Source organism: Physeter macrocephalus, unplaced genomic scaffold (genome assembly GCF_002837175.3).
Source record: "Physeter macrocephalus isolate SW-GA unplaced genomic scaffold, ASM283717v5 random_1223, whole genome shotgun sequence".
Lineage (NCBI taxonomy): Eukaryota > Metazoa > Chordata > Mammalia > Artiodactyla > Physeteridae > Physeter > Physeter macrocephalus.
The window spans coordinates 476-25,000 of record NW_021146954.1 but is presented as its reverse complement, the minus strand read 5'-3'; the positions used below and the strand labels follow the sequence as shown (position 1 = coordinate 25,000).

Genomic DNA, 24,525 nt, shown 5'->3' with positions numbered 1-24,525 from the left:
GTCCCCCCACCCGCTGCTGACCAAAGGTGCACTTTATAGCTTCCTAGATAGTCCCAAGGTCACCTGGCTATACTGTTGCCCCACTCTGCCCCTCCCTTTCTCCTATCCTGAGGCGCTCAGGGCCCAGCCCGCACTTTGGAGCCTAGAGGATCAGACCAGGGATTAGACCACTTGATTCCCTAATTCTAAAGCCACTCTTGCCTTCTCTTCCTACCACCTCCCGACCCCAAACCAGACAGGAAAGGGGTCCCTGAGCCCAAAGGAGATACCCAGGCTGATCAGTCAGCCCCAGGGTATCTCCTTTAATGAGGGAAGAATGGCTCTGCTGTGACGGGACTGACATGATTTCAGGTCTTTTTTGTTTTGTTTTTGTTTTTTTCGGTACGCGGGCCTCTCACTGCTGTGGCCTCTCCCGTTGCGGAGCGCAGGCTCCGGACGCGCAGGCCCAGCGGCCATGGCTCACGGGCCCAGCCGCTCCGCGGCATGTGGGATCTTCCCGGACCGGGGCACGAACCCGTGTCCCCTGCATCGGCAGGCAGACTCTCAACCACTGCGCCACCAGGGAAGCCCTCAGGTCAATTTTGAGGATAGATGAGGACAGGTAGGGCACAGAAGGCAGTGACAGGGAGTCCCTCCAGTCTGGCTTTCCTGCAAGGCTTTGAGTCTGGAGGAGGAAGGGAGAAGTTGCATGCCAGGGGAGGGGAGAATTCCAGGCTTCTTTGTCCACAGTCTGCTTTTATGGATTTGTTGATTCACTCATTCATCGATACTAAAACAGAATTTGAGTTCTGGCCTCCTACAATGAGAAGCCCTATTTCCTGAGGTGGTCGTGAGAAGGTGAAATCAGGTGAAAGGGGACTTCTGGGTCCCTGAGGACTGTACCTCTTAAACTCTTGGAAAGTTCAAGCAGAAAAGAATTTCCTAGGTCACCTGACCCGGCCCTTTACTCTCAGCTTGGTCTGGGGGAAGGAAGGTGTTCCAGGGCAGCTGGCCAAGCCAGCCTTCCTCTAGGGCACCCTGCACCCGCCAACCCTCTCCCTCCCACACATGTACATAATCACCTTCACGAGGCTCAGGTGCCCGGTCACTGGCCTCCAAGGCTACCACATAGCTTGTTTTCTTCCTGATTCTGAATGGCAGCTTCCCTCATAGCCATCTCTCAATGGCCCGCCTTTCTCAGATCTTTCTCTCTCAGGGATCCTCAGTGTCTTGAGGACCCTGGCAACGCACGGGGGTACCCAATGTCACCTGCCACCTGGCTTGGCTCATAGTGTCCAGAGAAACTTTGGGGTGGAGGGTGGTGCACCGTGGGTCAGAGAGAAAGAATCTGTCCTGACTTCCTGACCCTTTCTATAGGCGGAGTGAGGGGAGACTGGCAGTCGGGCTCAACTGAAAAGTACGTGTGAGGACTCTGAGCCAACTGGCTGCAGTTTGTGGAGGGAGGGCAATAGTTTAGATACAAACCCTTCTGGGAGGGACTGGATGGAGTGATGGGAGAGAAGAGAATGGAGGCCCTGGTGTAACCAGCTCAGTGACTCTTGGCACCGGAAGAAGCAGCAGGGGGTTGGGGGAGGCTTGCATCTCCCTTACTAGCGAGCGGAGGGGTGTTCCTATTGGGAGAGAGTCAGAAAAGAGATATCACTCCATTGCCGGGATCCCTGGGCCCCTTCTCTGACACACTCACAGCCCCAGCCCTTCTCCCCTTTTAGACCTGAAGACTCGAGTTTATCCCTCAGGTTCCTCCATGGATGATCTCAGCCTCCCCCTCCCTCCCTCAGGGAGTGCTCTCACCACCACCACCACCACCACCCCCGGGACTTTGACCAAAGAGGACGCGCTTTGGGGATGGGCAGTGCCAACATCTCTGTGGCTGCAAGGCGGCCGCCAAAAGCGAGAGTTCTGTGAGCAGTGACACGGGGGGAGGTTATCTCTGGGTGGGGAGGCGTGGAGTGAGCAGCTCACCTCACTTAGACCCCTGTTGGGTTTCATAGGAGCTGGCTGCCGAATGTAAGAGTGCAGGCTACCCCGGGACTTTGATGCCCTACAGATGTGACCTGTCAAATGAGGAGGACATCCTCTCCATGTTCTCGGCGGTCCGCTCTCAGCACAGCGGTGTGGACATCTGTATCAACAACGCTGGCTTGGCCCGGCCTGACACCCTGCTCTCAGGCAGCACCAGCGGTTGGAAGGACATGTTCAATGTAAGGGCTGCAGGCCTGTGGCTGGGGGTGACAGGGATGGGGGAGAGGCTGGGAGAAGAGCGGGGAGCCAGGAGCCAGGGGGCTGCTGGGGATAGACATCTACTGAGAGGGGCCTTCAGTTTCCTACCTGGGGCACTCTCCCCTGCTTCTCCTCCCCCGAAGGAGAGAGAGTGGATGAATGGCCATATCTTTTTCATTCTTCTTTCCTTTGAGCCCCTGCGGGCAGTTCTTAAAGTCTAGGCTGATTTCCTTCTATTGGAAGAGATATGGAGAGGGGAGAGAACGGCTGTCGGCTGTCGGTTGAATGTCCCCAGGTGTCAGCACTGTGCTGAGTGCTTGGGACCATGGTCTTACGGGAAGAAAAGGGACCGAGAGACAGGAGATGAAGAAGATGATGATCTCACTCAGCCCCGCCAGTAACTATGTGGCTTCAGGCAGGTAGTTACGCTGTCTGAGCTTCAGTCTTGTCACATTTAATTGTGATGAAACACACCTAGACCATCAATATCTGGGGTAACAAGCTCCAGTGTCCCCTGGGGCTGGGTAGGTACGTAAAGGAGGGAGGCGGGTCATATGGGAAAGCACATGGATGTCTGGGGGTGGCTGTACTGCAGTCTGGGCAGTGCAGGCAGATCCTATGACTTCTCTGAGAGCAGAGCGGACCTAGATTTTCATGTGGAACCTCACCCCTCCCATTCACCAAAACCTCAGCTCCAGGAGGGCAAGGAGTTTTGTCTATTTTACTCTCTGTCATAGCCTCAGCCTGCAGACACTCCACAGATATTTTTTGAATATATGAAACCTTCCAATACATATTGGAAGTGAATTTTAAAAGGTTTCAAAACCATGTGTGGACCAAACACAGCCTTCAGGACATGGGTTTTCAACTTCTAGACTGTATTGTGAGGCAATATTGGGGTATGAAAATATTCTGAGAAGTTGAAAGCATTGTGTAAATGGGATGCTTCTTTCCCCTCACAATCCTTTTCACATGTTCTCACAATAGATTTAGCACCTAACAGGTGCTTGGGCCCAGAAATATGCAATGAAAGTTGAAACAGTAAATGGGAAATGAAGCACTGCCTTTGCCCTCAGAGAGCCTTCTGGGAGACCCGAGTTGTGATTGTCACCTGCAGTAAAGGAGTCTTTAAACCTGGACCTCATCTTACCCATCTGTAAAGTGAGGCACATATATTAAATCCCTAAGACCCCTTTCAGCTTGAACACTATGTAATTCTCTTAGGATCGTCTTATGAGGCATCTCCCAATAGAACCACATCATTGAACACACAGGGAACCCCTGACCCCTATACCTAGGAGAATCCACTCCCCTGGCCCAAGGGGATCTGTTTCTCTTACTCCATCCATCCATCCTCAGGAGCTGAGTTCTCTGCCCCAGAAACCCACATTGTTAAGAGGACCAGAAGTAGGGCTGGAAACCTCTTATGTCCTGCCGTGAATGCTGGGGCAGGTTTACACCCGAGAGTATTTGTCCTGATGCCTGGCTCTGACACCCGATAAAGAGAAACATCTAATCTCTCAGCTGGTCTCCTCTCTTCCCCGGAGGAGAGAGCGAAGACCTGCTGAAAGCTTTATCGCTGCCTGTCCTCGTGGGTGAGGCTAAAGGGGTGGGGCAGGGCAGGAGCTTTAGAGCAGCGACACTTCTCTTCAGGCCTCTGTTCCAGGAAGGGCAGGGATCTGGGGTCACCTCTGCCAGAGGAGCAGGAGTGGGAGGGGGCCAAGGAAGGCAGGAAGCCCCCGTGCCCTTGGGATGTCCCTTGCCATCCTGTGACAAGTTACCCCACCCTCTGAAGAGTCTCTGTGCCTAGTCTTACAGATGGAACAGAGGTTAAAGGAAGGCGTGGAATGAAGGAGGATCAGGCCTTCTCCTCTCCACTGTAGTCTCAAGGGAGGGACAGGAAAGGCACAGAGAGTAGTGGGTAAGGTGGGGAGAGGCTAAGATCTGTCCTGAGGAGAGAGATTTTTTGTCTTTTTTGGAAGGATTTTAGGCTGTTTAGGAGAGAGGAGAGCCAGTGACTCTGTCCCAGAGAAGCGTAGGGCATTTGGAGAAGAAAGGAGATGATTCCCTAAGGTAGAGGTCCTGCTGTTTGCACAGGAGACGGCCAAGATAGGGTTCCTGGGTCATGGGTGCGTTTGGGGGGCATTGTCCAGGGAGAGGTGCTGCCTCTGCTGTCAGCTGGGGCTGGTGGCTTGAGGGGGAGGAACCTAAAGCCAGGTGCCCTGTCCCCTTCATTGGTCTCTGGTAGGACCTGGACTCTGTTTTGGATGCCACCCGCCACCCCCCCCGCCGCCCCAGGGTGCTCTGTGGCTCCATCACCTGCTCAGATGGGCCCAAGCTGGAGACACCCCATTGCCCCTCTGGCCTGCAGGTGAACGTGCTGGCCCTCAGCATCTGCACACGGGAAGCCTACCAGTCCATGAGGGAGCGGAAGGTGGATGACGGGCACATCATTAACATCAACAGGTGAGGCCGGTGGCCGAGGGCTAGAGTTCAGATCACCACACACCCTCCGAGCTGGGTGATCTGCTGCGGCTCATTTGACCTCTTTGGACCTCAGTTTCCTGGGTGGTAAAACAGGGATTTAACACCCAATTAATACCCAAATGGCACGACTGTGGTGAGGGGAAGAAGAGTATGTGTCAAATGCCAGCCCCTAGTTGGCTGGAAGGGGTAGCTCAGCCCCTTTGCATCTGAAGCCTGGGGGCTCTCCTGGGACTGAGGTTCTCCATTCCTCAGGCCACAGCATGAACCTCACCTCGTGGCACAAAGACTGCACAGTCTCTGTCACTGGGGAGTCCCCGGAGACGTGGCCTCTGTCCCACAGATCTCCCAATAGAACCACATCAGCGAACACACAGATGAAATCAAGAGAGTTTTGACAACCTGCGTGGACTGGAGAGTGAATGCTGTGGTCGGTGTAGGGAGGTCTTCTAGGAAGAGTGGGGCTCACAGGAGCTGCTTGAATTACAGAAGCTGGGCCAGTGGCCGTGAGGATGGCCTCTGGAGGTCCCGTTTAGAAGGTGTCCAGGGCGTGGGGTTGGCTGGTACAGCAGGGGGCACTGCTTCACTCTCTCCTTTCCCCTTCCCTCCCTCCACCCAGCATGTCTGGCCACCAAGTGCCACCCCAGTCCGTGGCCCATTTCTACAGTGCTACCAAGTATGCCGTCACTGCGCTGACAGAGGGGCTGAGGCAAGAGCTTCGGGAGGCCCAGACCCACATCCGAGCCACGGTGAGGGGTGGCCTGGCCCTGGTGGGGGTTGGGAGGCACAGGCCCGCTCACTCCACACACTCGCGGCCCGGGGGCCCATGTCCTGGCTGTGCTGCTTAGATCTCCCGGGTCTGTACTAGGCCCACATCTACTGGGCTCTGCTGCTACTTGCATGGCCCTGCTCAGTACCTGAGTTCCCGCATTTCTTGGACTTTGAGGTGGGAGGTGGGTGGCCTGAAGGGAACATGGTGGGGTGAGACTGAGGGAAAGCAAGGGATTGTGGGAAACCACAGCTGGAAAGTGGGACTCTGGGCTCTTCCCTTGAAGGCTGTATGACCTTGGGTGACTCGCTCAATCTCCCCAAGCCTCAGTCTTCTCATCTGTAAAATGGAGATGATAATACCTCTCAGGTTATGAGGTTTTAAGGGACACCACTTTGTAAAACTGACCTGGCTTATAGTAATGGCTCTGTAGCTGGTAGGAATCATTCTGATAATCCCCAGTGGCAGCTTTGGAGGGAGGAGGTGGCTGCTGGACATCAGGCAGCCATCACTGTGAAGCTGGGGCCCTTTGGCTTCCATCCTTTCTCTGCAACCTCCCCAAGGCCTGGCCTCTGACTGGGGCTCAGCTCCTGAGCAGGCTGTCTCTGTTGGCCCAGTGCATCTCTCCAGGAGTGGTGGAGACACAATTCGCCTTCAAACTCCATGACAAGGACCCTGAGAAGGCAGCTGCCACCTATGAACACATGAAGGTGGGGCCCAGTGAAGCCATTCACTTCCTAAATGAAGGCAGAGGGAACCTTGGCCTTTAGACCTCGCCCTTCTAGCCAGCCTGTCGCCCCTCCTGCAGGGTGGGTGGGAATGGGGGTGCTGGAGAGGACCTCAGTGGTGGTAGGGGACTTGGATCCATCCTGCCCTCATCTCACCCCTTTCCCCTGGTGCTCTCAGTGTCTCAAACCTGAGGATGTGGCCAAGGCTGTCATCTATGTCCTCAGCACCCCGCCACACGTCCAGGTGAGTCTGGCCTTGGATGTCCATCCCCTGGAAGAGCCCAACTGTCCCCAGAGGAGAAGAGCAGGGAGGCTTTAAGGGTGTGGGGAGAGCGTCCTGGCTTCCTCAAGCCTCGTGCCTTCTGCAGATCGGAGACATCCAGATGAGGCCCACGGAGCAGGTGACCTAGTTTCCTGTGGGGAGCTCCTCCTTCCCTCCCTGCCCCTCAAGGCTTGGCACCTGCCTCTGGATTTGGGGTGTTGATTTCTGGACCCTTGGATTCCACTTCCTTTCCCCACCCCCAGCAGGGGCTAGAAAACTTGTTTGAGGTTTCATATAATCTTGTCAAATTGTTTCCACTGAATTTGAAAAATGGGCAGAGGGGAGAGGAGGTGGTGTCCCTGATTGTTTTCCCTGCTGATTCATTCTTGGTCTCCGTCTTGGGCTCATTGGCCTTTGTTTGCTGTCTTTGGTCTCTTCCCTTTGACCTGGGAAAGGGACTGTGGCCAAAAGTGGGGCTTTCCCCTATCTTCTTGCACCCCACCCCCATCCCTTCAGGATGAGGCGGCAGAGGGAAGCCCTCACCTTCCATCTGAATGGCTTTCGAGGCTCTGGGCTTCCTCCTTTCCCTGCATCCCACCCCCTACCCCATCTATTCCCCGTCCCAGTTCTCCAGCCCCACTGTGGCTTCTCAGCCCCCGGTGGGGTCCTCACTCCATTCTATGGCAGCAGAGTACCAGGGCCTGCCTCCCATGTGGGTTTCACTGTGATCATTAAAAAAGAAAAACTGCGACAACCTGCCTTGGCTTCAGAAGTGTCTTTCAGGTCTTCCCCCTTCCTGTGATCAGGAATGGTTGTGTCTCAGAGTTTCTTCCAGGAGAGTGGGAAGGTGGGTGGATTGGGGGCATCACTCCTGCAGTGTGGATTACCTTTGGGCTGGGTCTTGAAAATGGGTAGGAGTTTGCCTGCCAGAAAAGAAGACAACAGGGCTTGCAAGGCGGGGAGGCACGGAAAAACATGCAGTGTTGTGGGAACAGCACAGAACTTAGTGCAGGAGTGAAGTGGGGCTGAAAAGGTAGCTCCTTGCCTGGATCCCCCGGGGGTCTGAGTGCTGAGCAAGGAGTCTGGCCACCATTACCTGTGGGCCAAGGGCATCGGTTGGTTTGTCAGCAGGTGCAGGTCAGGCACAGAGCTGTCGCTTAGAGAACCAGCTCCATGGCACAGGAAGTTATTGGTGGGGTCCTGCTGACTGGTGCCGATGGTTTGACAGGCAATGGAGGTGTAGGGGAGGGGCTGGATGTAGGAGAATCTGGGGAAAGTCACCAGCGCCCGGTGGAGGACGGGATGTGGGGAGGGAGTCACCACGACTAACCAGGTTGAATAGGAAAGCCAACACATCCCCGTAAAGTGTCCTTTGCTGACTGGGAGGTGGAGGTCGTCGCTCAGCCGGCCCTGAAGGGGGTGCTGTGGGAACGACCTGGCCGCCGGGCATGCGCCATGCGGCTCCGGGCCGGGGGCGGGGCCGTCCGAACGCGGAAGCGGAGTGGCTCAAGTGGGGCCTGGGAGGGTCCTGTCTAGGTTCCGCGGCCGGGTTCTGGCCAGCACGCTACTGGGAATCCTGGCCTTTCCTGTATCAGAGGGGGTGGGCCGGGAGCAGCCTTCGGGTCCCCTTCACCCGCTTTCGGGGCCTGGGAGCGGGCCCCGGCGGGGTTGACCACTCCTGAGGACGCAGCTGGGGCATCGACCATGGCACTGCTGTCGGCCTTCGGGGGCGCGACCTGGCATTGCTGCGGTCGCCTCCTCACGCGTCCTTTCTCCCAAGCGGTGGGGCGTGGGGAGCGGCCTGGCGGGGAGGAGCTAAGCCGCCTGCTCCTGGATGACCTGGCGCCGACTCCGCGGTCGGCCGGGGGGCTGGAGCTTCTGTTTGGCCTGTCCCCGTGTCTCCTGGCTCTGCGGGCCGCCCGCCGCCGCGTGGCCCGGCTCCTGCTCCAGGCCGGTATGTCCGGGCTGCAGGGGGAGCGGGCCGAGCTGCTGCGCGCGGCTGAGGCGCGGGGCATCCCGGTTCTGCGGCCCAGACGGCGGAAGCTGGACGTCCTGTGCCGCTACCAGGTCCACCAGGGCGTCTGCATGGAAGTGAGCCCGCTGCGGCCCCGGCCGTGGGCTGAGGCCGGGGAGGCTCGGCCAGGAGACGACCCCCAGCGGCTGTGGCTCGTCCTCGAGGGGCTACAGGATCCCCGGAATCTTGGGGCCGTGCTGCGCTCCGCTCACTTTCTCGGAGTGGATAAAGTCATCACCAGCCGGAGAAACAGGCATGGCCTCCCCTTATTCCCCGTGTGCCCCAATTTGAGGCGCAGCCGAGTTCCTAAGCACCTTGACCCTTGGGTGGTCCCTCAGCCAGGCCTCCCCAACGCCAAAATTCTCACCCCTAACTCTTGGGGGCTGGGGGGAGGGCACGGCACCGGGCTTGAGATTACCCAGCCTCATACGGTGGCATGGGGAAACCTTTCAGCTGCCCGCTCAGTCCTGTAGTCAGCAAGGCCAGCGCCGGTGCTATGGAGGTGATGGACGTGTTCTCCACTGATGACCTGGCCGGTTTTTTACAGGTAATGGCGCGGAGAAGGAGGGGGGGCGGGGTGTCAGTAAAGGAGAAGAAATGAGCCAAGTTAAGTCTCTCCAAGGGCCCCCAGCTAGCAGCTGATGGACTAAAGGGAGAGAAGGGGGCGCGTTGGTATCGCTTCCTTACATCCTTCTAAATCCCTTTAAGAAGAGAAAGATCCGGAGTTTTAAAAACCACACATGGGGGGCTTCCCTGGTGGCGCAGTGGTTGAGAGTCCGTCTGCCGATGCAGGGGACACGGGTTCGTGCCCCGGTCCGGGAGGATCCCACATGCCGCGGAGCAGCTAGGCCCGTGAGCCATGGCCGCTGTGCCTGTGCGTCCGGAGCCTGTGCTCCGCAACGGGAGAGGCCACAACAGTGAGAGGCCCGCGTACCGCGAAAAAAAAAAACCACACATGGTGGGTTTTCCCTGGACTTCCCTGGCAGTCCAGTGGTTAAGACTCCGCGCTTCAAATTCAGGGGGCGCGGGTTCCATCTGCGGTCGGGGACTAAGATCCCACATGGCCCGCGGCGCAGCCAGGAAAAAAAAAAAAAAGGAAAGCACACACGCACGGAGCAGAATCTGATGTTAGGGACTTTTACTGCACTCCCTTCCGAGGCGTACATCTTTGCTCCTCCTGCGGGTTTACTCAGTAGCCTCACTGCCCAGTAAGTAGGTATTCAGTAAATGCTCAGCTGTGAGGAACAGGTGGCTCCTGGTTCCTCCAGAAGGGGCGCGGCTTGAAAAGCAACCTGAACAGGGACTAGTCTATGCCTTTCCCCTCATCCCTCCCACAAGCGAAGAAACAAAGCAACAAAAGAAACCCTCAAAACCACCACCACCACCAAAAAAACCACTTTGATGTCTAAGAAGGAAGGGGCAAACCTAAGTATTAATAAAACCCCTCTCCTGGTCCATACACATTTTTCTTCAGCTGTGCTTCCCTTGCTGGACACAAGGGGGCAGTACTGCCCTGTATTTAGCAGCTTCCCTGACCATCCTCTCCCAGGGCTCTCAAGTCACAGTCCTTGGATCTCTTTTCTGTATATATTCATTTCTTGTTGGTCGCATCCAATCTGATGTCTTTAAATGCCATCTCTATTCGCATGCCTCCCAAACTTGTATCCCTCTTGGATCTTGCTCCTGAACCTCAGATTTACATATGTAGTAGCCTGCTCAACATCTCTTTTTTCTGTCTTATGGTCAATTCAAACAAGACTTCCAAATGTTGTTCCTGTTCCTTTTGCAGACTTACCCAGCTCAGTTGATGGCAACTCCTCCATCCCTATAGTTGTTTAGGCCCAAAAACCTTGGCACCCTCCTTGATTCTTCTTACTCTCACTCACCATGTCCCACCTGTTGGCATATCCTTTTGTTTTTACCTTGATGTTATTTCCACATTCTCACCATTTCTCACCATCTCCACTGTTACCACTCTGGTCCAAGCCACCATCATCTCTAGCCTGTATCATTGCAGAAACCTACCTGGTCTGCTTGTTTCTGCTAGTGGCTCTCAACATAGGCAGAGTGATTCTGTAGAGACATAAGTCAGACCATGTTACTAGTTCTCTGCTCAAAAACCTTTCAAAGGCTTTGCATCTCTCAGAGTAAAAGCCAAAGGCCTTCCAGTGGCTTTTGAGGTCCTACCTCACGTGGCCCTTTGTTTCCTCTCCTGTCTCAGTGGCTCCCTTTCCACTGGCCACCTTGTTCTGCAGCTCCTCCTGCATGCCAGGTGAGCACCCGCCTCTGGGCCTTTGCACTTACTGATCTCTGTCTAGAATATTCCTCCCCCAGATGTCTACGTGGTGCTCCCTCACCTCCTTCAGGTCTGCATTCAAATGTCACTTCAGTGAGGCCTTCCCTGACCACCCTGCTACGAGGCTGGGATTTGGGCCTGTTTTGTTCATTGCCTTATACGAGTGCCTAGAACAGAACCTGCCCGTTCTAGGTGCTTAATAACTATTGACTGAATCTGGTGGCTCAACGAGGGAATGAATATATGGGCAAGGCCGGGTCTCTGATGAAGGTTTGGTGAGCTAGAGCATGATTTCTTCTTCCCTGTTTCAGGCCAAAGCCCGGCAGGGCTGGCTCGTGGCTGGCACGGTGGGCTGCCCGGGGCCTGAGATCTCCCTGTCTTCTGAGATCCCCATCACTAGTTGCTTGGAGTTCCTCTGGGACCGGCCTACTCTTCTAGTGCTGGGTAGGTAGAATCCCCTGCTTTTCTGTGCTCAGACATGCATTTTCTGAGTGTCTGTGTGAACAGCTGGGGCCTCCCTAACCCTCTGGCCCCCGTACCCTGCAGGGAACGAGGGCTCTGGTCTGTCCCGGGAGGTGCAGGCCTCCTGCCAGCTTCTCCTTAGCATCCTGCCCGGCCGGCAGCTGCCTCCTGGACTCGAATCCTTAAATGTCTCCGTGGCTGCAGGTGAGTCTCCACTCCCCTTACTTCTCTCCCTTTAATCACACATGTACGGCTGGTTCATCCTAAACAAGTTTCTCAGTCTTTCTGTGTCTCTGTTGCTTTATGTGCCAAATGAGGAAAATACCTACATCCTCTTGAGGATGAAGTGAGGGAGTGCCTGGCACATGGTCCCTCCTCTTCTCCATCCTTGTCCTTCTGTCTGTGCAGGAATTCTTCTTCACTCCATTTGCAGCCAGAGGAAGGGTTTCCCGGTGGAGGGGAAGAGAGAGCAACCTCTTCAAGACCCCCAAGATCCCTCGGCCTCGTCTGAAGTGCCCAGAATGGCTCAGCACCCAGGACTGTCCTCGGGATGAGAAAAGGAGAGGCAAGACGGGGGCTGACTTGGACCGTCCGAGGTGTGTGTGTGCTGTGGGGGCACACACATTCACACGCTTGAATGTGCCGGGGTCTCTTGCCTTCTTGCCTGAGTGTGTGCGCCCAGGCCCATGTTTATAAACTGCTCTCCCAGGGCTGGGAGCTTTGTGGTGGAGACCAGAGGAAGTTCAGTTTCCCCTTTTGGCTTTGGACTTGGAATTGGAGATGGCAGCTTGTTAATTTCCAGGCTGTGCTGGGACAGAGGGTCTCTTTCTTTCCAGGCCCTGCCTGGAAGTCAAGGGGAAGTTCAGACATCAGAAGGGAATCAAGCGGCCCAGTCCAGGGGTCCTCTTCCTCTTGGACCAGCGTGAGAATGTAGAGGGAAGCCCGGGGCTCTCTTGTGGGCCAGACAGGTGCAAATCCAGGCTCAAACCCTGCCCTCCTGGGGCCTTGCGCACATGGCTTCATCTTTTTGTGTCTCGGGGCCCTTGTCTCCACCTCTCTCACGGGGCTGTTGGGAGAATCCAATAAAACATCACCTGGTATCCAGCAGGCCCTCAACCAGTGAGCCATTATATCTGATTTCTCCATTAGGTGGCAGCCTCGCTCTTTGGTCCATAGTCTTCGGACGCTTTCACAGCCACCTGGGGAGATTCCTGGCTGTGGCCCTCCCCCTCCCCCCCCCCAGAGGCAGGGGAATGATTAGCAAATACTTCCCACCCTACTGGCCCACCAGTAACCCCCATGGGTGAGTCATCAGTCATTCTGCCTCTGTGGAGGGACCAGAGCCAGAACCTTGGCCTTTGATTCTGGCAGGTGGTGAGGACCTCGCAGCATTGCTGTTTATTGTACAACCCAGACAACTCTGGTACTCCTCCCCCAGGTTCCCACAAGTGGAGCAGAGGCCACTAGGATAACTTAGAGCAGTGTTGGCTGCACACTGGAACCACCCGGCAAGCTTTAAAAAACAAGTGACACTGGGGACCCACCCCTCCCAGCCTGATGTAATTGGTCAGTGTGCAACATGAACATCTGAATTTTTAAAGCTTCCCAGATGGGTTTCATGTGCAGCCCAGACTGGGAACCACTAGTTTTCTCAGCCTCAGCAATACTGACATTCTGGGCTGGGTAACTGTTGTGAAGGCCTGTCCTGTGCATTGTAGGACGTTTAGCAGCATCTCTGGCTTCTGCCCAGAGGCCCAGATGCTGGTAGCACCCTTCTCCCCCTAGTTGTGACAACCAAAATTGTCTCCAGATGCTGCCACGTGTCCCCTGGGGGACAGAATCGCTCCTAGTTGAGAACCAGTGCTCTGGAGCATGGATGTGGAGCACAGCAGCCCTAGGGGCGGATCCCGATGCTGTGTGACCTTGGCCATTTCCTTACCCATCTGGGCCTCAGCCCCCTTCTCGGTCAAAGGGGGATAATCATACCTTCTTGGGTGGCCGGGAGGATATAGAGAGTGATAGGAACTCAGTGCCTCACGCATCATAGGTGCTTGGTAAGTAGTACTGCCCTTTTCTCTGTGGAATGGATTTCTCTTGGAATTCTAATGGTGATGCCAGTTTAGAAAGACATTTGAATTTGTTTAAAAAATGCCTAAGATGGCTTTAAATTCAAAGTTATTCCTCTCAAGTAGGAGGAAGAAATCCCTTCATAAATGCCATAGGTCTCCATAGCCCGGGTCCCCCCTTGAGCTCTGTCCCTGACTGCCACACAGGCTCTGACCTCTGCTGGCACGTGTCCATCTTGGGTGTACTGCACCGCCTCCCATATCCCTGCTGCACTCTTGACCAAGAGCCTAGTGTGGTTTTTAACTGTGGCTGTGCCTTAGTGTCCTGGGATCAGGGAGTGGGTGGGTGGGGGCATCACTTTAATAGTCCAGGTGCCCAGAGGCACCAGGCTGATTGGATCGGCATCTCTGGGGAAGGTGCCAGGCGCCAGCATTTCTTAAGAGTTCCCCAGCTGATGCCAGCGTGCAACCAGTTCGAGAATCACTGGCTCTCAGACCACCCGCAGGTGTCCAGCTGCTTCCAAATCATTCGCACCTATGCTTTTGAGTTCATGCCTGAAAGTTTGGGCCAAGCAACCTTTCACCTGTCCCCAGGGTTCTTCAGAAGATGCTGGATCCAGCCCTGACTCTGTGGCTTCCTATCTGGATGGTGTCTTGGTCTCCTCATCCGTAAAATGGGGATAGTGCCATCACTACCTTCTCCAGCTACCCCCTCACCAATAGGGAGGTTGTAAAAATCAAAAGTATTCTGTAAACTACAAGGCTGTGCACTCCAGGACTGGCACATGATAATACAAACCTGGATATGAGGGTTCAGTTTATGTGTCAACCTGACTGGGCCATGGGGTGACCAGATATTTGGTCAAACATTATTCTCGGTGGTTCTGTGACGGTGTGTTTGGATGAGATTAGCATTTAATTTGGTAGACTGAGTAAAGCGGATTGCCCTCCCCAGTGTGATGGGCCTTATCCAATCAGTTGAAGATCCGAATAGAACAAAAAGGCTGACCTTTCTGCAAGTAAGAGAATTCTCCCTGCTTTTTGGAACTGAAACATGGCCTCTTCCTGGGTCTCGAGCCAGCTGGCCTTCAGATGGGGACTACATCATCAGCTTTCCTGGGTGTCTAGGCCCACCCTGTAGAACTTGGGGCTTGTCAGCGTCTATAAATCACATGACCCAATTCCTTATAACATACATAGTGTGTATCTATATGTTGATGTGTATATATATATATCCTATTGGTTCTGTTTCTCTGGAGAACTCAGACTAATAGACCTGATGAAAACAAACTGAGGTGTCCTGGTGGTCCCCTGCATGTGCGGGTACAGAATTTAGTTCTGCTCTCTAGAACTAAACCCAGCATGGAACCTAGAAGTTGGGGTTTGGTGTCCTTGGGGTCCAGAGCCCCCTCCTTCCCACGGACTCCTCCGTGGTGTCTGGAACCCCATCTAACTTGCCTTGGGCCTGCTGTTCATCAGCTTTCTGATTCCCAGAAATCTGGGAATCTGGGCCACCTAGAGGGCCACTCCCCTGGGCAAACAGCCGGGCCCAGGCGGCTCTTCCCTGCTTCACCCCCTGGGCAGCAGGCTGGCTGTCCTCTGGGAAGACAGGTTCACTTGGACCAAAGGGAACTGAGGCTGTAATTACCTGCCAGGTACACACAGGTGTGTAGTTATGTCATGCAAACCAGGCACTCCCAAGACGAAGAAAATGCACCTGAGGCCCTAAGGCTGGGGATGAGGCCTGATTCTCTTTGCAGGTGGCCTCGGGTGCTGGCTTCATAGAGGCTGCTCAGCTCAGCAAGCGCGGTTAAAAGCCCAGGAGCTGGGGTGGCTGTGGCCGTGGGTATGAAGCGCGGCAGGGTCAGGATGCAGCCAGAGGAGAGCACAGTGGTGGCTGAAAGCATGACCTTGGCTGTTCAGCAGCGTTTGCTCTGAGTTCCAAGTCTGACACTTGCCAGTGGTATAAATGTGGACATGTCCTTTAACTTTTCCAAGCCTTGGTTTTCCTCATCTGTAAATGGGGACAGTAGTGTCCACCTTGGAGGATCGCGGTATGGATCATTATGAGATTGTGCACGTAAAGCCCTCAGCCTCAAGCCCTCAGACTTCAAGGTGTTCTCACAGCGCCTGGGGGCCAACCTAGAGGTCAGGGCACTGGGCTCTGCCCTCCTACCAACCTGGCCTCAATTTCCCCATAGGCTCTAGGGCCCCTTTCAGCTGCAATACACAATGGTTTACCGCCAAGAACAGAGGGAGTTGGGGGAGGGGCGGGGGCTGAAATGACATTTGCAGGACCCTCCTTTGTCAGGGTCCCCCAGCCAAGAGGGGACAGGTCTCAGAAGGTTGGTGTTCCCAGAGCAGCTCAATTGTGGCCAGCACCCCTGCCCCATCCAGGGCTGGCATCTTTTTCTTTTTTTGGCAGGAGGTTAAATTGCCAGTACCCTCCCCCAGGCTGGGGTCCTAAACTCGACCCCCCTCCCCACTCCTGCAGGGCCAGGCGCCAGGGAGCCCCACAGTTTGTAAATGTAATCAACCTTGAGGTCTCTGGCTTCCACAGGTGCAGTTAGCATGCCCATCTGCTAATCCCTGATTAATGATGTTTACAAACATGGGACTCCACTCTCAGAGCTGCTCAGCCCCTCCCTCCTGGGCCGGGAGGCAGGGGTCTTCCTAGCACCCCCAGCCCACTACTTCAGGCCTCCCCAGCCAACACCCCTCTCCATCCCCTTCCCCAGGCAGTGAGCAGAGCTGGAGGTCCTTCCTCAGAGACCCCTGGCCCAACTCTTACTGCACACAGATGGAAAGGAGACCCAGCGAGAGCACCCAGGGAGACCGGAGGCTGGGAGTCCTGGGATCCTGCTCTTCTTTCTTCCCAGTTCTGGAACTTCCAGGACACACGGTGTTGCCTTTACTCACCAGGCCGGCTCGGCTCTAGCCCCGGGGCCACACACGCATACCTCCCTTCGTGGAGGTGTGGGCCTGTCCCCAGTGCCCCAAGGATTGGGCTCCCCAGCCTCTTCCCAGACACCCCTCCCACCTTCCTGCTGAAGATTGTGTGGGTCTGGTCAGAGGCCCACTGGCGAAAGCATTAGGAACACACTTCTCAGGGAACTATATTCAATGTCCTGGGATAATTCTTAATGGAAAAGAATATGGGAAAGAATTTGCTGTACAGCAGAAATTAACACAACATCGTAAATCAACTACATCAATTTAAAAAAAGAAAAAAAAAAAACAAACCACACACTTCTGAATCAGACAGTCCTGGGTCCAAATATTGGGTCTGCCTCAAGGGCCAATCACTTAACCTGATTGAACCGCAGTTTCTTCATCTGTGAAATGGAGATAAGAACAGTACCTGTCATAGAGGTCATTGTGAGCGTTAACGATTGGATGTATAAAAAGGACTTAGCACGGTGCCGGCGACACAGTAGGTGCTCAATAAATGTGAGCTTTTTTATGTCAGTGAAAGTAATGACAATGATAAGAATAATGATGATGATGATCAAAGGAGGCATCAGAAGCTACAGAGATGCCCAAGGAGTCCCCCTCTCTGGGGAGAAGGGCAGGTCCCAGCTCATTACTGGTGGGGGCTGGGTGGAGGTGTCAGATTGGAATCACTCCTGGGTCTATTCGCAGCTTCTCTGTTTCATTAACACCTCCCTGGTGGTCTTCAGCTCATCCTGCTGGGGGAGGTGCCTCCTAGAGCTCCCTGCTCCCCACTCCTGGGTCTGTGTTCAGACCCACATACAGAGAGTTTTATGTGGGAGAGAGGTGTCCACTGGCTGGGAGGCTGTCACTGTCCCCTCCCCGCAAGGTCCTGGGGCCTGGTCAGGGGGTGTAGCACCTGAGGCTGCCCCTTCCTCTCCCCTCCCCCATCAACCTCTCATCCCCGCTGCATCCCAGCCTGGCCGCTTCTTCCTTCCTTTCGAATCTCCCGTGACGTGACTCGGTGTGAACACAGCTTGATCTTGGGTTCTCATCCTGACCCACCTCTTCCTAGCTTGATGACCTAAGGCAAGTCGCCGTCCTCTAGGACATTTATTCAGTTCTGTAAAATGGGGACACGATACTCACAGCCTGGTAAATTGTTAAACTCTCTACAATGGCAGCCGTTGTTGTTATTTTACAGGGAACAACAACTGCTCTCAGAATGATCATTTTAAACTGCAGGACTTTGTTTAGCCAACTGGGGTAGGGGAGCAGGGCCAGAGCCCTGAGGACCACTAGGTTCAAAGAAGCAGGAAAGGGCATGAACTTTGCCCCAGTTCATTGTCCCAGTTTCCTCCCCAGACTGGGAAAGGGAGTGGGGCTGGTCATTGAATTGGGACCGGGAGATTTATACCTCCGGCTCTGGGAAGGCTGCTTCTAAACAAGGTTCCCCTCCACTACACTTCAAGAAGGATTCTTATGGAAATGCCTGTCCTTCGGCCCCCTGCGTGCCCTCTCTGTCACAATATTCCATTTCAGAGGACACCCTTCACCAGCTGCGGTGGGCCAGGAGGAGGGGCTGGGCCCGGGCTTCCCACACCCCGCCCCCAAACCCAGCAGTCTGGCTGAACTTGGCCCCTCTGCGTTCTCCTGCCACCTCTGCGCCCCTACCCTGGTCCCCCTCAGACACCCTGCTTTTTGCTGAGGTTTGTGGGTGTCAGAAGGGAGACTCTAAAAAGCGGTACCTTTTGTGGTTTATCTGTCACCTCAGAAAAACGTCAGCGGGCTGAACAGTTTCCTTCAGAAAGAAGAAAATGAGACACAAGTCAGCAAACGAGGGAGACAGTAAGACAGTGGGCTTGGTCCCTTCTTGCAAGCAGCCTTACAGGCCTCCCGGTCCCTTGGTCCCCACAGGCCTCTGCTGACACTAAGCCCCTCCCACTGCCTAGGAACACCCACTCCCCTCCTTTAGACTATGGGGCAGGAGTTAGTTAGCTTTACTCCTTTTGTATTCCCGGGTCCCAGCACAGGGCCAAGCACATACTGGGGGTTTAAAAACCATGAATGGACAAGCAAATAGGTCCTGAGATGGGAGACTAATTGCCTCCCCCTCCTCTTCTCTATGGTGGGGTGGGGGGCAAATCTCTCAGCATGTTTCCAGCTGGCCCTGACCTTTCACCTTTCAGAGGAGGCAAGATGCAAATGGTCCCCCAGCCACAGCTGCTCTTGATTCTCTGAAACAAAGAAGCTAATCGAGGGCTGAGGGGTTGCTCTGTAGAACCCCTCAGCCCTCAGCCCTGCTGAGACCCATCTGCATCCAGGCCTTGCACCGATGCCCCTCCCGTAGCTGGGGGTACTAGCTGCAGGTCAGGCACTGCCAGGGGCTGGATCTTGTTTAAGTCAGAGCCCTGAGACCAATACACGTACACAACAGTCTCGCCATGGTGAGTATGGGACCCGCAAGCCGGGTGCTGGCAGCAGGGTGATGATGATGATCATGATTCTGATTATGATGGTGGTGGTGATGGGGCGAATGTTTATTATGTATGTGCCATGTGCTAGCAGTTTCACATGCCTCATCTCCTTTAATCCTCATGCTGCTTTGGGGTGGGCACTGTTACTACCTTCGGTTTATAGACAGGAAATAGACCCTGAGGGGTTGAGTAACTGGCCCAAGGTCCTGGTGTGGCAGTCCGCTGAAGGGTTTGGGAGGGAGGGAAGGAGGGAAAGGAGAGAGGGTGGGGAGCTGGGGTTGGCAGGAGAGGACCTGCAGCCCAAGCGTCCGCTAGGAGGCTGCTGCTCACGAGGCCAGGCCACATCTGCACACAGCCACCCTCCCTCACCCCAACAGCAGGCCCCTCCCCCATGCAGCACCCCGCCCCACCTCTTCCCAACCGTCTCGACAATCTCTAAGTGGGTCATCCCAGTGCGGGAGCACCTCTACCAGCTCCTGGCTCAGTTGTGGGTGTTATGCTCAGGCTGGGAGGCCAGAGTGACAGCTCAGGGCTGCTGCGTGGGTGGCATGTGTCCCAGAGACACCCAGACTTGGGTTTAAATCCTGCCTCTGCTCCCACATCTAAAGGCTCAGGCCTTAGCCGAGTTTCTGAACCTCTCAGCTTAGCTTCCTCCCTGTAAAATGGTGGCCCAAACTGGCTTTCTCCCAGGGTTGTGCTGGGGCTTGAGAGAAAATGCCCTGGGCACCAGGTAGGCCTTCAGAACTTTTCCTTGCCCCCCTCTTCTGTCTCTCTTGGGGGCCTCCCTCTGTGTCAGCCTCTTTACCCTTCTTAGCTCAGGGTCTGGTTCTTCCTCTCCTCTCAGCTCTGCCTCTGTTTTCTGATGATCTCCATCCTGTCTGCCTGTCACTGGGGGTCCCTGTTACTGCTCCCTCTCTGGGGCTGTGTCTCCACATCCTGTATGTCCCTCTCTTTTCCTCTCCTCTGGCTCTACCCTGTAGGGCAGATCGATGGCAGCCGCTAGTTATCGATTGGGGTGGGCATCCAAGCGTGGCTGCCGGAGGCCAACATTGACGGACAGGATCGGTGCCCAGGCTGATGGAGTGGCAGTTGAAGAACCTGGGGCTGCAAGGCAAGAAGGGCTCCCACCCGTCCTGCCAGGACCTGGGAGTGGGAGTCCTTAAAGCTGCAGACCCTGCCGCTAAGATGGGAATAGAGGGTGGGGCAGAGGGCCTCTGAGGACAGACAGCCAAGGCTTAGCTCATGCTGTCATTTAACAAGTATTTATTGAGCATCTACTATATGCCAGCTGGGGATACAGCAGTGAGTGAGTCAGCAAAAATCAATAAGTAAAATTACATAGTGTGTTATGCAAGAAATAGAGCGGGGAAAGGGGGATGGAAGTACAGTTTGGGGGAAGGCTCCATTTTGAATAGTGTAGTTAGGGACAGGCCCCCTTGAAAAGGTGACCTTTATGCAAAGACCTGAAGAAACAGAAGGGGTGAGCCCTGTGAGAGCATTCTGGGCAGTGGAAACACCAAGTACGAGCAGAGACCCTCTGGTGGGGGCAGGCTTGGTGTGCTCTAGGCTCCCAAGGAGGTTGGTGGTGGAGTGAGAAATAAGGAGAGCAGGAGGAAATGGGTGGGAGGGAGAATGGTGGGTGGGGGTGGGTAGGTGCGTGGCTGGCTGGGAGTGGACAGTCAGTCCAGGGCTGTCAGCTGCCCCAGCTCCAATCTGAGAGGCCCGAGCAGCTCCCACACAAGGGTAGCTTCTAGAATATGATTCTGATGCTCCAGCCATGCCCGGAGGTTTTGTTTGTTTGTTTGGGTTTTTTTTTTTGTTCTTTTTTTGTTTATGTTTCAGTTTTTTGTTTGGGTTTTTAACTGAAGTATACTTGGTTTACAACATTGTGTTAGTTTCAGGTATACAGTGCAGTGGTTCAGTGATACATATATATGTGTGTGTATATTTATATTCTTTTCCCTTATAAGTTATTACAAAATATTGAGTATAGTTCTCTGTGCTATACAATAGGTCCTTGTTGATTATCTAGTTTATATATAGTAGTGTGTATATGTTAATCCCATCCTCCTAATTTATCCCTCCAACAGTGACCACGTTCGAGGTCCTTCACTGGCTTTGTCAATGAGATAATGCTCACAGCAACCCTCTCAGTAAGAATCTCTCAGTCCTTGTTGAGTTGGGGAGACTGAGGCTCAGAGACATTTGGCAACTTGCCCCGGGTCATGCAGCTAGGAAACGGCAGAGCTGGGACTCAAACCCAGTTTTGTCTAATTCCAAAATCTTTGCTTTGTCCTTCTTTTTTGCTTACCACCTTAACCATTTTTAAGTGTACAGTTCAGTTGTTAAGTATATTCACATTGTTGTGCAACAGATCTGCAGATCTTTCCATCTCACAGAATTGAAACTCTACACCCATTAAACAACAACTCCCCATTCCTCACCCCACCACCATTCTATTTTCTGTTTCTGTGAATTTGACAACTTTACTCATATATGTGGAATCATATAGTGTTTTTTTTTTACGACTGGCTTATTTCATTTAGCATAATGTCTTCAAGGTTCATCCATGTAGCATGTGATAGGATTTCCTTCCTTTTTAAAGGCTGAATAATATTCCATAGTATGTATATACCACCTTTTGTTTATCCATTCATCGGTTGATGGACACTTGGTGTGCTTCCATCTCTTGGCTATTGTTGAATAGTGCTGCCATGAACACGACGAGTGTGCAGATCTCTTTGAGGTTCTGTTTTTAATTCTTATGGATATACCCCTAGAAGTGTGATTGCTAGATTATATGGTAGTTCTCTTTTTAATTTTTTGTTTGTTTGTTTTGTTTTGCTTTTGTTTTGCGGTACGCGGGCGTGGCCTCTCCCGTTGCGGAGCACAGGCTCCGGACGCGCAGGCCCAGCGGCCATGGCTCACGGGCCCAGCCGCTCCGCGGCATGTGGGATCCTCCCGGACCGGGGCACGAACCCGTGTCCCCTGCATCGGCAGGCGGACTCTCAACCACTGCGCCACCAGGGAAGCCCCTGTTTTTAATTTTTTGAGAAACCATCATACTGTTTTCCACAGTGGCCGCACCATTTTACAATCCCCCCGACAGTGCGTGAGGGTTCTGGTTTCTCCAGATCCTCACTAACACTTGTTATTTTCTGTTTGTTTGTTTGTTTTTGATAGTAGCCATTCTGATGGGTGTGAGGTGATATCCCACTGTGGGTTTGATGTGTTTCCCTAATGATTAGTGATGTTGAGCGTCTTTTTTTTTGTTTTTTGGCTGCACCAGGTGGCATGTGAGATCTTAGTTCCCCGACCAGGGATCGAACCCGTGCCCCCTGCATTGGAAGCGCAGAGGCTTAACCACTGGACCGCCAGGGAAGTCCCTGAGCGTCTTTTCATATGCTTGTTGCCGTTTGTAAATCATCTTTGGGGAAATGTTTATTCAAGTCCTTTGCCCATTTTTTAACTGTGTTATTTTTTTGTTGATGTTGTTGTTGAGTTGTAGTTCTTCATATATTTTGAATATTAATCCCTCATCAGATAGTGATTTGCAATTATTTTCTCCTATTCTGTAGGTTGCTTTTCACTCTATTGATTGTGTCCTCTGATGCACAGAAGTTTTACATTAAAAATTTTTTTAATGTTATTTTTATACAATTTTTAAAGATTACTTTCCTTTTAGAGTATTACAAAACAGTGGCTGTATTCCCTGTGTTGTACAATACATCCTTGAGCCTATTTTACACCCAGTAGTTTGTACCTCCCACTCCCCCATTCCTAGACTGCCCTCTCCCCCCGCTGGTAACCACTAGTTTGTTCTCTATATCTGAGTCTGCTTCTTTTATGCAATATTCACTAGTTTGTTATAGAAGTTTTAAATTCTGATGTAGTCTCATTCATCTATTTTTTCTTTTATTGCCTGTGCTTTTGCTGTCATATCCAAGAATCCGTTGCCACTCCTCTCTGCAGTCAACAATTCTGCTGACACCTTTGGGTGGGTGGGTGGGAGGGAATGGGGGAGGACAGTTTGCAACAGTTGAGGGAACGAGGAAGTGTTTAGCCAGGAGAGTGGAAGCACGTGGGTGGTAGTGGAAGGAGCAGTGGCTGTGGTATTCAAATTACAGAAGCCCTTTCATGGAGCAGAGCAATTACCCAGAGGGCAGGATTGGGCCCAGTAGGAGGCTCAGGGAGTCAGATAGCAGCTCAGTCTAACAGGATTCCAGAGGTTGAATGGGGTACTTTGGAGGTAATGAGCGCCCTGTCACTGGAGGAGTGCAAGCATTCAGATGACCACTCAGGTGGAATGTGGCACAGGGGCTTCAGGCACATGATGTTAAGGTTGGGTTGATGGCCTCTGATCCCTTCTATGATTCAGTAAGGAAGGAGGGAACTTCAGCCTGTGGGGTGGGGTAGACAGGATTCCACCTGACAAGTGTCCTCTCTTCTGTGTCCGGGGAAGTCTTGTAATTTGGGGTTGAGCTGTGGAGGAGATTCCCTGAGTTCCCGTCACCCTGGAGCCTGAACCCAAGCTCTGACCTGGATGGCCCAAGGATCTTGGAGCCCTGGGCTGGAAGAGGAGAAGAGAGGTGAAGATGTGTCACCTTCATCGCCTGCGAGGTGCTGCTTGCGAGCTGAATGAATTGAGAGAACACAGACTTCAGGGCCTGGCAGACCTTGGTCAGGTGCTGCCCTGGGCACTTGCCGCCTGGGTGGCTGTGGGCAATTTCTTTAACTTCTCTGATCCTCACTTTCCTCAGCTGAGCAAGGGGCCATTGCCTCTCTTGCAGGGTTTTCTGCAGAATGACCATAACAAGTGCCTGGAGGCTGGCTGGGGCTCAATGATTGCCTTTCACCACCCTCCAAAGCCAATGACCTTGAGTGGGCTGTACAACCAGCACCCTCCGGTGCTGCTTCCCACTGTTGGCCTTGGCCAGCCCCTCTGACACGGGTGGACCTCGGTCCCTCATTCCTTCTGAGGCTGGGAATCCAGACTCCTGGATCCAGATCCAGAACCCAGCCTGGCCATTGCAGACACCCAAGCTGGCCCAGGGGCCCTCTCGGCCTGGTTGTGTGGGGCTGGATGGCAGCCTCATCTCCCCTCTGTTGGTCCTCTGTCAATGCCTGTCCTGATGGCCACTGGCCCTGGAGCCTCCTCAGTGCTGGCTGCCCAGTCCCTCCCAGCCCTGCAAGCTGTGCCTGGGCCCATCTCCTTGTATGTTGCACCCAGAGATCCCCCACATAACCCCCAGCCCAGCACCCCCCATTGGGGCAAAAAATCAAATCTCATTAAAGGCCATTGATTTTCCTGCAGATTTGCTGCTAGTACACTTTGAGGATTCCTAAGAGGGTGAGAGGACTGGAGAGCTGTCTGCCAGAGCCCCCAGCCCGCTCTCGCCCTTCAGCACAGCAAGGTTCTGGATATGCCACTGATTTCCTGGGGAGTGAGTATTTCTCTGTCTGACTGCCCCCATTTTCCTACAAGCCTGGGGCAGAGGGGTGTGTGTTTCTGTGTATGTCTGTCTTTGTGTGTCAGTGTGTGATTTTGGGTGTCTGTGTGTGTCCCTGGGTGTCAGTGGTGTGTCTCTGTGCATCTGTGTCCATTTGTCTCTGTATCTGTGTATATACCTAAATGTGTGTGTGTGTGTGTGTGTTTGCATGACTGCAGCAGGGAATATGACGCTTGGCTGGCAGTTGAACTCTTGTTGCTCTGCTGCCCATGAACCAGCCAGACTGGGGAAGGGACTTGACTTGGGGTAAACCCAGGATATGGATATGGATCCTCCAAGGGGCCAACGGCTGGAAGGGCTCTGGAG

General features: G+C 53.7%; 2 protein-coding genes across 3 annotated transcripts; both read left to right on the top strand.

The window, feature by feature from the left end:
- Positions 1-1,858: 1,858 nt before the first annotated feature.
- DHRS11 (dehydrogenase/reductase 11) lies at positions 1,859-7,220 on the top strand. The gene is made up of 7 exons (XM_028487240.1): positions 1,859-1,901; positions 1,992-2,201; positions 4,592-4,686; positions 5,324-5,453; positions 6,091-6,183; positions 6,380-6,445; positions 6,570-7,220. The coding sequence occupies exons 2-7, from the start codon at positions 2,037-2,039 to the stop codon at positions 6,609-6,611; spliced, it is 591 nt and encodes a 196-aa protein (XP_028343041.1). The 5' UTR covers positions 1,859-1,901; positions 1,992-2,036; the 3' UTR covers positions 6,612-7,220.
- Positions 7,221-7,974: 754 nt separating this feature from the next.
- Positions 7,975-24,141, top strand: MRM1 (mitochondrial rRNA methyltransferase 1). 2 transcript variants are annotated; one of them, XM_028487239.1, is made up of 6 exons: positions 7,975-8,730; positions 8,931-9,024; positions 11,085-11,217; positions 11,320-11,439; positions 11,644-11,831; positions 24,024-24,141. In XM_028487239.1, exons 1-5 carry the CDS (start codon positions 8,168-8,170, stop codon positions 11,787-11,789), a joined length of 1,056 nt encoding a protein of 351 aa, XP_028343040.1. In that variant the 5' UTR covers positions 7,975-8,167; the 3' UTR covers positions 11,790-11,831; positions 24,024-24,141. The 2 variants fall into 2 exon arrangements, with proteins under 2 accessions (XP_028343040.1, XP_023983611.1); XM_024127843.3 differs by lacking the exon at positions 24,024-24,141 and having other exon boundaries at positions 11,644-14,529.
- Positions 24,142-24,525: the final 384 nt, after the last annotated feature.

Coding starts and splice junctions, on each gene's coding strand:
- DHRS11 (XM_028487240.1), top strand. CDS start 2,037: ATGCCCTACAGATGTGACCTGTCAAATGAGGAGGACATCCTCTCCATG. Junction 4,687..5,323: donor CACATCATTAACATCAACAG/GTGAGGCCGGTG, acceptor CCCTCCACCCAG/CATGTCTGGCCACCAAGTGC. Junction 6,446..6,569: donor GCACCCCGCCACACGTCCAG/GTGAGTCTGGCC, acceptor TGCCTTCTGCAG/ATCGGAGACATCCAGATGAG.
- MRM1 (XM_028487239.1), top strand. CDS start 8,168: ATGGCACTGCTGTCGGCCTTCGGGGGCGCGACCTGGCATTGCTGCGGT. Junction 8,731..8,930: donor ATCACCAGCCGGAGAAACAG/GCATGGCCTCCC, acceptor GAAACCTTTCAG/CTGCCCGCTCAGTCCTGTAG. Junction 9,025..11,084: donor ACCTGGCCGGTTTTTTACAG/GTAATGGCGCGG, acceptor TCCCTGTTTCAG/GCCAAAGCCCGGCAGGGCTG.